Genomic DNA, 11,445 nt, shown 5'->3' with positions numbered 1-11,445 from the left:
GACAAGAGGCTCCAGGAGCTGCCCCAGGCAGAACCGGTGCCGCGGCCTGACACGGCCGGGGCCTCATTTGCCACGCTGGAGGTTGTTCAGGAAGCGCTCCGCTCTCTGGATTCCCAAGCCTCCAGGGTCTACTTGCGGCTCAAGCGCAGGAAGAATCAGTAGCGGAGCTCTCCCCTGTCCGGAAGAAGGGCCATCGTCCAGGGCATCCCTGGCTTCTGGGCCCAGGCGGTAACCTTCATCCTGCTGGCTGGCATTGGTGGCAGTGGAGGTGGAGAGGGAGGAGGGCAGTGGCAGAGCAGGGCCAGAGCCAGGGTCAGGAGAGTTGTGGGGTTGGTCCCGCTCTCGCAACAATGGGCCCCAGCCCTCCAGCAGTGGGCACTCCCCCGCAGCAGGGCACCCTACCCCTGCAGTGGCCTCACCCCTCTAATGCACAGCCCAGGGTGGTCCTGGAGTGGGTGTTTGCTGGGCAGGAGTGGCAACTGGGGAGAAGGGCAGGGGATGGGATGAGACCTGTTCAGACCTTCCTGAACAGGGGCTGCAGCACCCCCAACAGTCTTCTGGGGGTCCTTGAACACGTGTCAACACTTTCAACACCTAGTGAAGCCAAGGCACACCTGGCTCAGGGCAGATATTGGAAGGAAATGATTCTCTGGGTACATGGGGCAGATGGAGAGTCTGCCTACCCCCTACCCTGTCCTGCACAAGCAGTGTAGTTTCCCAAATTGTTCGGTGTAGACCCACGGGTTTGTCTGCAAGGGCACACTGAAACCCAGTCGGCTGGCGGCCTGGCTTCAGAGAACCCCAGGAGCCCAGACATGGTGTAGGGGGTGCTACAAACTCTGTCTCCACAGGCCCTGCTGAGGCAGACCTGAAGCCCCTGGCCCAGATGCCCTAAGGCACGTTGTTTCCCTACCTGCCTCTCCCTCTCCATGTCCCCCTCCCCCTCACACTCTCTCCTCTCTGCTCTTCCTCTGTGTCTCCTCCTCAGTGTCTGGGTCTCTGTGTCTCTCTCTCTTCTCCTTTCCCCGCTGTTCCCACCCTACCGTTTTCCCTCCCTGTCTCGCTGCATCTGCCATGCTCTTGCTTTGCACCTGGGTGTACAGCCATACTGCAAGTGAGTGGAGCAGCCCCCGTGTAGGCAGAGAAGGGCCCACGGCTTCAGGCGAACACACAGGTAAACACAGCCGTGAGAGAGGGACCAAGCTCATCCAGACCTCCAAAGCGGTGACTGTCCCCTGGCACCGCAAGATCCAGGCACAGGCCAGAGGGCCATAGGATGGGAGTGAAGGAAGGCCCTTGGCCTTCCCATGTTGGGCCCAGTCAGCCTCAGCCCTGTTGATCCTCGAAGCCCAGCGAAAACCCAGTGCAGAGCATGGGTGAGGGAAGGGCAAGCGCTGAGGAGGTCGGGAGGGTGGCAGTGCCTGCTGATTCTGCACATGCCCCATTCTGTCCCTGCTCTCAGACGGGAAGGGCTGGGTCCATCCTGGTTCTCTTTTGTGGAGCACCTGACGTCGAGGCCCCTTGACCCAAGGCAGATCCTGAATGGATCGGCAGATATCAGCCGTGACGGGCGGCCAGGACACAGACATGCTCAGCTACCTGACCAATTTAGAGGCTGGCCCTGGAGACCTAGGCTGGCGGAGGTCGTTGGCAGTGGGGTTTGAGCGGGAGGGGGCGAGGTAAGGTTGTTCCGAGTCATGGCCAGGCACTCAGTCAGGACACCGAGAGGACACGTCCCCCTCCCTCTCCTCTTTCTTTGGCGGGGCAGGTGGAGGAACGGGGTGTGCCATGTACCGCTGCTGGTTGTTGTTTTCCTTTGGGAGCAGCCCCTACTTCCAGACCAAAACGATCGTTAAGGAGTATCGCCTTAGCATTTGCCGGTAGGACACTGGGCACTGGGAGCGCGTAGCGAGGAAGGCAGGGTAGCCGGGCCAGGGGTGGGATTTGGCACAGGAGGGAGAAAGGATGGAGCTTGAGAGGGAGAGGGGGCGTGGGTCCATGGCCATGGAGCGCCTCCCTTAAATGTTTTCGTCCTGCGGGATACAGGGGGGCTCGTGGCACTGCAGTCCAGTGGTTCTGGGATTCTGAACGTGGAGCTGCCAGCTGCAGGCAGGACACCAGCAGCCTGAACTTTTTTAACTCGTCATCTGACCCCACGTGCCCAGGGTCTACAGGATTGCCGAGGTGGGGTCCCTGCAGCCTTTGTCAGCAGCGGTGATGCTGGAGACCCGGCTGCTGGGGAACGGGGCCTGGGCCCCGTGCTCACCTGCCCATTTCGTCGTGCCAGATCATCATCAAGGACCTGTGGCCCAATCCCTTGCAGTACTACCCGAGGCAGGAAGGCAGCCGATGGGAATGAACTGAGAGGAGGTCCTGTTGGTGAGGAGCCAGGAGGGCTGGGTCTTGAATGTGGAAGGAAGGTGCCAGGGACTGTCAGCTTAGCGGCAGGGCAACCGAGGCTCCGACGAGCCTGGGCCCCAGGTTGCTCCAGGTGCGGGTTGCAGCGTGGGAAGGGAGCTTGTGAAAGTCAGGGAACACCCCCAGGCAGCGGGTGTGTCCACCTGGGGGAGATCAGGCCTGCCAGGCTGTTAGCCAGAATGTTCCTGCTCAGTCAGGAGAAGCAAGGCTTCTCCACCCCATTCCTCTGAACTGTCACCCGAGACTGCCGGTCCCTCTCTCTTGGTCCTCCTGACACTCATTCAGTTGGGGATGGCCTACCTGTCTTTGGGAGTGGGGCTCATTTGTCCCGTCCCCTCCTGTGCCATGATTCCCTGCCTCCATGTTCCCGAGAACCACGTGTCCTCCCACAGCCCTATGGCCATGCCTGGGAATGGTACTAGGCCATCTGGAGGAGGGGTCGTGAAGGCCTCGCCGAGGAGGAAGAGGGATCCCACAAGGACGAGGCATGCTCTCAACACCACCATGGATATCCTTGGCATCATACAGTTTCCCAAAGAGCTAACATTTCTGTGAGTATTTTTGTGTGTGTGTGTGTGTCTGCCTGTCTGTCTGTCTGCATGTGTGTATGTATAGGGGCATGGCAGCTGGGTGGAAATGGACATCGCAGTTTGACCACCTAGATGAAGTTGAGGGGCCCTCCGCCGTTGTTTTACGTGTGAGACGTGTGAGTCTGCGTGTTGCTCTGCCTGTGGGGGAGAGAAACGAGGAAAAGGATCACCAGGAGCAGGTCTAGAGTGTATCCTGCACATACCTGCAGGGACAGGGAGAGGGCCATAAGCGAGTTACGAGGCACTTTGTGTCTGTGTGTCAATTTATATCGGGGGCACAGGAAATGGCAGGGAGGAAATGGGGCCGGTGGGATCCTCCAATCCCCATCCCGTTGCATTCCATGTGTGGGGGTGATGTGTAGCATGGGGGTAGGGCGCGGCAGGGCTTGGCCTGCGGAGAGACCCCCGCCCTTCCTAGGCAGGGTCTGGGGGGAGGATGGGAAAAGGCAGACCTCTCTTTGCCAAGCCTTGTTCTTTAGAGCAGGGGACACAGGCGGGGTAGGCTCCTGCCGAGCGGGGCCCTGTTGGCCCCGTGGCTCCGCCTACCCCCACATTCACTTTGCTTGGAGAGATCTGCCCAGTTCCCTTGCCCCTGGACTTGTGCCCTGCATTACTGTGACGTGATCCCACGCATGCTTCTCGTCAGATCCAGCGTAAAACCAAGGGTCCCGGGAGGACAAAGGCGGTGGCGGTCACTCGTGGTCCCTGTGGACTCACGACCCTCCCGCTGATTAACACCACCCACCCGCAGGAGACAGTTCCATGGATGTCTGAGGGAAGGCAGGTGTGCGCTGTTGGCTGTGTGACGTCGTGAGTGTGCTGCGGGTTGGGGAGCGGGTGTGGGACGGTTTGCATGTGTATCTGTTGTTTCTGCATGCACGTGTGTGTGTGTGTGTGTGTGTGTGAGTGCACGCGCGTGGGCGCGTGGTCGTCAAGCACCTTGTGCCACCTGAGCGTTCCTCTGAGCTTTTGACCGTTTGTTTATCCTTCTGCACGTGTGTGGGCATGTTTGTTCCAATTGGATCACATGTGTGCAGGACATCATGTGTAGTTATGGGTTGTCCATGTGTGTTTCCCTGTGTCCGTGTGTGTGAGATTGACCCAGGGTGTAGGCCTGCATCCCGGGGACAGTGTGTTTTGTGTTTTGTGTCTGTGTTGAACGCCAAGGGTGAGTGTAGCGAGGCCTCGTGTGACTTCACACGCATAGGGCCTGGATGTGTTCATATATGCTTCATGTGCATGTTGGCATGTGCATATATGTGCCTCTGAGTGTGGCCACCAATGCTTGCCTGTTACTTGTGTGTAGTTTCAAGTGCACGTATGTGTGAGTTTGTGGTGAACATGAATGCCTCCTTGATGGGCCCCATGTGTGTAGGTGTTTGTTTCGTTTCCGTTCGATTGTGTGTTTACATGCGCGGGATTGTATGTTTGTGCGGCCAAGGGTCATGCCCAGGAGCAGGGACCGTGTGTGTTGCACCAGTTTGTGTGCATCTAAGCACACATGCATGTGTGTATACCTGCATGCAGAATTCTGCATGGCTGTGTGTGAGGTGGCGCATGTGTGTATTGTGTGTGTATGCTTTTTTCAGGGACGGCTGGGTGTGTGATCCTGCGGGGCTATGTGTATATGGCTGTGTGCCGGAGACCTTGTATGCGAGTGCTCTGGGTTCATATCCTTGCATGCCCCCGAGTGTCTGTTGTGTGTCTGTGTGTTTTCAGGCCCATGGGTGATTGTGTGTTTGTGTGCGTACCAGCAGGTATAGGTGTTACCACTAGTGCATGCTCGGTGTGGAAGCCATGCATGCACGCGCGCAAGCTCACGTGTGAGTTTGTGGATGCTGCTCTGGGGCTTGTTTACATACAGTTGTGCTGGAGAGTTTTTGTGTGTGTTGGGGTTGCGTGTGGTACACATGCCCTTTAGTGTACATTGGTGAGATAAGGGTGCATGCCTCTGTGCCAATACCAGGATGTGTGCAGGGAGCACATGTGTGTTTGTGTGAGCATGAGTGTGTGTGTGTGTGCGTGTGTGTCTGAGCTGTGTGTGTGTATTCCTGTATCACAGAAATCATGTGTTTTTCTCACATGTGTCAGTCAGTATCCTCGGGGGTGTGTGGGGGGACAGTTGTGCATGTCTGTGTGTCAAAGACTGTGAATGTGTTTTGATGGAGTAGGCCTACAGGTGTGCTTTTTTTTTTTTTCAGTGCAGGGTTAACCGTGTACATCTGAGCCAGAGACCTTCTCTGTCTCATCTCAGGGTGCTTGTGCTTGCAAGCTTAGCTGTGTATGTCAGGTAGCGCAGGGCTGCATGCCTCAGTGTTGTGTGTGTTGTGTGTTGTGTGTGTGTGTTTGTGTGTGTGCGCGTGCGTGTGTTTGGGGTAGTGTGTTCTGTGTGCTTGCATAAGTGTGCACACGTGAGCGTGTGCGGCGCGCATGTGTGCACCTGCTCTTGGGTGGCTACGTGTGTGCCTGCTGACTCAGAGTATGTGTTTGCTCGCACGTTTCTATGTCCTCAGGAGCGTGTGTGTGTGCGTGCGTGCGCATGCTCAGATGTTTGGGGGTAAATTGTGTATGCCTGTGTGCCAGAGGCCGTGGATGTGGTTGGGTGTTCTTGAGTGTTGGGTGAGTGTGAGTTTTCCTGGACACACGTGTGTATGATTTTTTGGTGGGTGGGGCCGTATGTGTCTGCCTGTGCTGTGGACGTGTGAGTGTGTGGATGTGTGCGCCTTGAACGTGTGTGAGTGTTCGTGTGTGTGGTGGCGGGGCACCCAGCTTGGGACAATATTGCTGGTCACGTGACCAGTGGCCAGTCACAGAGGGGCCGCAGGCTTTTGTTTCGTGGGAGAAGAGCTGCTCAGAGAGGCTTCTGCACCTTTCTTGCTGAAGCCTTGGTCTTCCAGAGACCCCGTGGGCAGAGAGAGGGCAGAGAAAGAGGCCCTGAATACAAAGAGCGAGAGAGGGGAAGATGGAGAGGAGAGCATGAGGAAAGGCTAGGCAGACGGATGGAGCACTCTCGGTCCTGCTTGTGCTGAGCAGCCAAGGACAGGGGCTGGGGGGAACTGCGGCCTCACTTCCCAACCCCCATCCCTCAGCGAGGCACAGAGCTTCCGGGCCTCTGTCCCCTGGAATGGCACTCTTCTGCGATGCCTGGGCTGACGATTTCCACGCACGCCGGACCAGGGTTCCCCGGCGTGCATACGGTGTCCTCAGTCTTTGAGGACCGTGTTGGGGAATGGCAAGGGACAGTTTCTCCTCGACAAGCTTCAAATACCAGGCGGAGAGCATGGTGAAGGCGGCCACGGGATGGGGGTGTTAGTGGCTTGGCGCACGGGGTGGGGGGTCGGGCGGTGGTGGGGAGTGGGGGCGGGAACGCAAGGATCCCATAGGTGGAGCCTGAGGCCACCCTGGAGGAGGTGTACGGTGGGGCTCCCTGGCTGGCTCGTGGGGGGGTGAGGGGCGGGGCCAGAGAAGGCCCTGTGCGGCACCGTGTCAGTGGTTGGCCCCGGGGGACCACCATCATCCTGGGCGTGGCTTGGGCGGGCTCCCGTGGCCCAAGCCGCATGCGTGCCTCTGCCTCCTCTGCGCGTCGCCGGCTTCCCCTAGGCCTTGTGCGCACGCGTCCCCCAGGCCCCCACCCGCGGCTGGCCGGCTGCTGTCCGCCGTCATTTCCCAGCGCCGAGCCCTAGCTGCCAGGGCTGCGTGGAGAGCCACGTGCTCTCGCGTCCATCTCCTTCCCTCCAGCGCTTCCAGGGCTCAGGGCCACGGCCACATGGAGAGCGGGGCAGGGTCCGGGGAAGACGGGGCTGCCCCAGAATCCTGGACCGCCTTGGTCCGGGAAGGGTGCGGTGAGGAGGCGGGCGCCGTCAGGGAGCACAGTGCCGGGGGCGAAGTGGGGACGCTGCAGGCCGAAGGGGCCGGGGCGGTGGCGGCAGAGCCTGTGTGGGAGGCCGAGGCCCGGCAGGCCGAAGGCGAGGCCGGCCTGGGGGCGGAATTGGTGGTCTTGGTGGAGGACACAGTGGCGGCGCCTGACCTTGGGGCAGAGGAAGACGAGGGGGACGAGGGTCAAGAGGACCGGGAGGACGCCGAGGAGGTCAAGGAGGACGCAGAGGATGAAAGGAAGCACACTGAAGTGGTGCAATGTCCTGAAGAGGCTGAGGAGGGAGACGAGGAGGAGGCTGCAGAGGGGCAGGCGGCTGAGGAGGTTAAGGACGAAGGGGAGAAAGATGACAAGGAAGAGTCTGTCGAGGAAGAGGCTAAGGAGGGGGATGAGCATCTGAAGGAGGAAGAGGAGCCTGAGGGGGATTCTGTGGAGGCTAAGGCTGAGGAGGCCAAAGAGGAGGATTTTGAAGAGCAGGTGGCTGAGGACGTGGAGGCGGAGGCGGAGGAGGGCAAGAGGGAAGAGGCCAGGGAGGGGAGCCAGAAGGAGAAAGAAGCCCAGGAGCTGCAGGAGAAGCAGGAAGGGGAAGAAGAGCGAGGGGCAAGGCCAGGTACGCCCCGGTCCCCGCTCCAGGCCCTCCAGGCCCTGCAGTCAGAGCTGGAGCCCGTGAACAAGGACGCCAGCAGGGCCTACTCTCGGCTCAAGCTCAGGTTCTGGCAGAGGCGGCGGCATCACCTGGAACGCCGAAGCGCCCTCATCCGGGGCATCCCTGGCTTCTGGGCCAAGGCTGTATCCTTGCTACCTTCATGGAGGGACCCCGATGTGGCCGGGCTAGTGCAGGAGACCCCTGTGGCAGGGGGCCCGGCTCACGCCTCGGTGATCAGGATGGTTTCGAATTCCTGCTTCCGGGTGGGGGTCCCTGGTGGGGCCTCCAGGTTGCCCTTGATGTCGCAGGAGGCCCTGAAGGTCCGCCGGCTAGTAGGAGCAGAAGCCCGGGTCAGAATTAGGCATAGCCCCGGGGCCGCGTCCCACAAAACAGCTCCACTCAAAGCTCAGGCTCCCCTGGGAAGAACGTAGCAGGCGAGCGGATGCCGGAGGCACCAATGGAGGCTGCCTGGGAAGGAGCCAGTTCTGCCTAGCCATCAGTACAGGAGGATGTGCCAGAGAGGGGTGGCGTGGGCCGGGAGGGAGGTCTCCGAGGACGCACAGCTTTTTCTGGGTTAGTGCCCGGCCGTGCGCTACCTAACTACCTAATGCCACAGGCCGTGCGCGGGCCCATGGGGCCTTGACTAAGGCCGTGAGGAGGGAGTGGGTCCCAGTGGGAGGAGAGGGCATGCGGGGCCCACCTGCGGTCCAGGCTTGCTCCGTTGTTCTAGCTCTTTCATCTCCCGCCCTGGGAGAGTCCTTGACCCAAAGCAGTTTGTGAACCACCCGCAGCTGTCAGCCATGCTCAGTGGCCAAGATAAAGGCATACTTGTCTCCATGACGGATTTGCAGGTCTGGCCCGGGAGACGGAGGCTGGCCAAGGGTATGGGAGAGGAGCGGGTGACAGAAGAGACTCCTCCCCAAAGCCACGAGGGGAAGGGTCTGCTGGACAGAGATTTCAACCCTGCCCCCCACTTTGCCGCCCGGCAGGTGGAGGAACTCCCCGTGATCGCCGCAGGGTCCTGCTCTTCTTTCGCAAGAACTCCTACTTCCGCAATGAAGTTGTTGAGAAGGAGTATGTCCTCAGGGCTGCTGGTAAGGAGCCTCTGCGTGGAGGGGTGGCAGCAGGTGGAGGCGGCAGGGTTGCACCTGATGCATTAGGCAGCGCCTTTGCACGTACCCATCTTCCTGCAGGGTACGAGCCGTCTCATTCCACTCCCATCCAGTGGCACCCCTGTTATGAACGGGAGGCCCTTAGCCGCAGACACCACAACAGCAGCCTAAACTTCTTCAACTGGCTCTCTGACCACAGCTTTGCCGGGTCTAGCAGGATAGCTGAGGTGGGTCCCGGGGACAGACCGCGCACATGAACCTGGCTGTGTTCCCCAGCGGATTGGGATGGGCATCTGAGCCCCGCCCCGTGTCCCCTGCCAGATCATCATGGACGACCTGTGGCCCAATCCCCTGCAGTACTACGTGAGGAAGAAGGCCCCAGCCGAGGGAACTGAGAGGAGGGCAGGTGAGACTCCCAGTACGTGGGTGCTGAAAATGCTCCGTAGGCCTCCGTGGCACCTGGGCCTCCCAGATGAAGAAACGGCGGCTCAGGAACTCTCAAGAGGCGGTGATACCGTGTGCAAAGGGCATCAGCATGAGTCAGGGAGTGCGGTGTCAAACTGGTTCTGCCTGGGAAGCTTGAGGCACGCAGGTCAGGCCACACCAAAAGCAGAGCTGGAGAAGCAGGCGCCTCACCTTTGAGCACTGCCTCAGCTTTGAGCCCGCCTCAGTGCCTCTTGCCACCCTTGGCACAGAGTCTGGGTTCCCTGGTGTAAAGGCTCATGCGTACCCCGTTACCTTTCTGTGTTCATCGGTAGAGTTTTCCCAGTCATCTCCCGGGGCAGTCTCCTGTGCCCACCGCAATCATCCAGAGAACACTGGCCAGCAGGCACAGAGATATTTGCTACGTGGCTGGAGGAAATGTCAGGTGATCGCCATCAAGGCCCGGGGAGAGGGGCAGGGCAGAATGACCTCCGTTCCCCGAAAGGGTCTTGAAACCCTCAAGCAAACCAGCGTATGGCCCATAGAGGATACTCACCGGCCTCCTCATGTGTGCCTGTGTGTCTTTGTGTCTGTATCCGTCTCTCCTAGGAACTTCAGCATGTTGAGGTGAATACGCAAGAGCCTTGCGCTTGCCCGCAAAGCGTCCAGGACCTTTCAGAGGGAGCCGAATGATCAGCTTGGGCCCTCGAGCAGGGACCCCCTCGAGCCTGGTGTCGGGGAGAAACCCAGGGCCGACTGAGGGCCCCTGTGAATTTATTAAAATGTGGAAGAGCGATGTCAGCCGTGCTTACGTGTGTTACTGTGCTTACGCTCGCACACGGTCTTCTTCATGGAAAGGGGCAGGTGGGGTGCCGGAGCTCATGGGATTCCCGTCGATGCTTACTACGCTGCCTGGGCATCCTTATTCCGTGGAAGGGAATATGCATGCTTGCCCAGAGATCTTGGTCACACAAGCTGTGGGACTGCATCCCAGCGTGGCGGAGGTCCTTCCCCCGGGGACGGTGGAGTGGGCGGGGAGAGGAGTTGAGCGAAAGGCCAGCTGACTGGCGAAAGGCCAGCTGACTGAAAGGGCTCATGTCTTCCCTGGGGAAATGACAGAGGTCAAGGAAAGGGAAGGACGAGCCAGGGCCAGACATGTCCAGTGTCAAGTTTTGGTGGATGGCGATGACCCTCTTCCAGAGATGCTCCCTGGTGGATGAGCTCAGACACAGCAAGGGTGGGACGGTAGTTTCATTAGTCTCTTGAACCCCAGAGCCAGTGCTCTCCTTTCTTCTAAACAGGGGTGCCCAGGCCCTTGCTGACACAGTCATCCTCTCAGCCCCAGATACAGCGGGAGCGAGTGGGGGCCAGGCCCTGTGGAGGGACTGTTGGAGAGGGGAAAGTGGGACGAGGGAAGGTAGGAAAGATGACACTGTCATTCTGGCCCACGTGGCTGGACGGAAGAATGAATGCCAGGGAGAGTGTGTGTCACACACACACACACACACACACACACACACACACACACACGGACATGGACACCATCGGTTTCAAACTGGCCTAAGCCTCATAATATTTAGCTACTCACATAGCCCGACGCATACACCCAGGAGCAAAGCCAACACCCCGCACCCAACACACAGTGATTCGGTCACTCTCATGTCCTGACGTGGACACACTCCCTCACCCTCCCAGGCACCCAGAAGTCACACACACACATGTCCAGAGACACGCTCACGGATTGACAACCCCACGCTGCCCCGTGATCCCCAGTTCCCGGCTTCCCTAGGACGTTGGATTGGTGTCCCCCAGATGGTGCGTAGAGGAGAGGGCAGAGTATTGCTGAATGCGAGACCCAGGACACCCACCCGTGTGCTGTCTGACCCGTGCTGACCCTGAGGCTGATAGGCCTCCTTCCCCAGGGTCTGAAGGAAAGTGCCCAATACCCTCTATCCGGTTAGAGCACCAAAAGGGAAATGCCTCCAGAGGGCACACCTAGTCCTCAGCAACACCCCATGCAGCATGCTCTCCTGGTTAAGGGCCAAGTGCACGCAGGCTGCTTCGACCATGTAGGGCAGCGTCCATCTTCTGAGGTCTTAGCCTCGCTCCTCCCACTTTCAAATTCTTTGTGACTTTGGGACTAAAAGGCCAGTCTCTCGTTCGTAGCATAGACGTGGCCAGCTTTTCAAAACCTGCTCGTTCTGCTGTCGTCCACATCGTACTCCAGTGCCGTGAAGCCCCATTACTGACCAGCCCCATTAGCGACACAGGGCAGTCCACCATTGCACTACTTGGTGACTGTGTACTCCCTGACTGTTTCCACCCTCTATTCCTCCGTGACTTCCTCACTCGCTGTCTCATATTTTCGGGACACATGACAGC

General features: G+C 59.3%; 1 protein-coding gene across 1 annotated transcript; it reads left to right on the top strand.

Annotated features, from left to right (window-relative positions):
* The first annotated feature begins 1,542 nt into the window (after positions 1 to 1,542).
* LOC116583941 (testis-specific Y-encoded-like protein 1) lies at positions 1,543 to 9,852 on the top strand. The gene is made up of 7 exons (XM_032331962.1): positions 1,543 to 1,679; positions 6,633 to 7,671; positions 8,302 to 8,410; positions 8,518 to 8,622; positions 8,722 to 8,867; positions 8,962 to 9,046; positions 9,673 to 9,852. Exons 1-7 carry the CDS (start codon positions 1,543 to 1,545, stop codon positions 9,687 to 9,689), a joined length of 1,638 nt encoding a protein of 545 aa, XP_032187853.1. The 3' UTR covers positions 9,690 to 9,852.
* The last annotated feature ends 1,593 nt before the right edge of the window (positions 9,853 to 11,445 follow it).

Source organism: Mustela erminea, chromosome Y, assembly GCF_009829155.1.
Source record: "Mustela erminea isolate mMusErm1 chromosome Y, mMusErm1.Pri, whole genome shotgun sequence".
Taxonomy (NCBI): Eukaryota; Metazoa; Chordata; class Mammalia; order Carnivora; family Mustelidae; genus Mustela; species Mustela erminea.
Note: the sequence above shows the minus strand (reverse complement) of the source record. Positions and strands in the feature narration are given on the sequence as shown.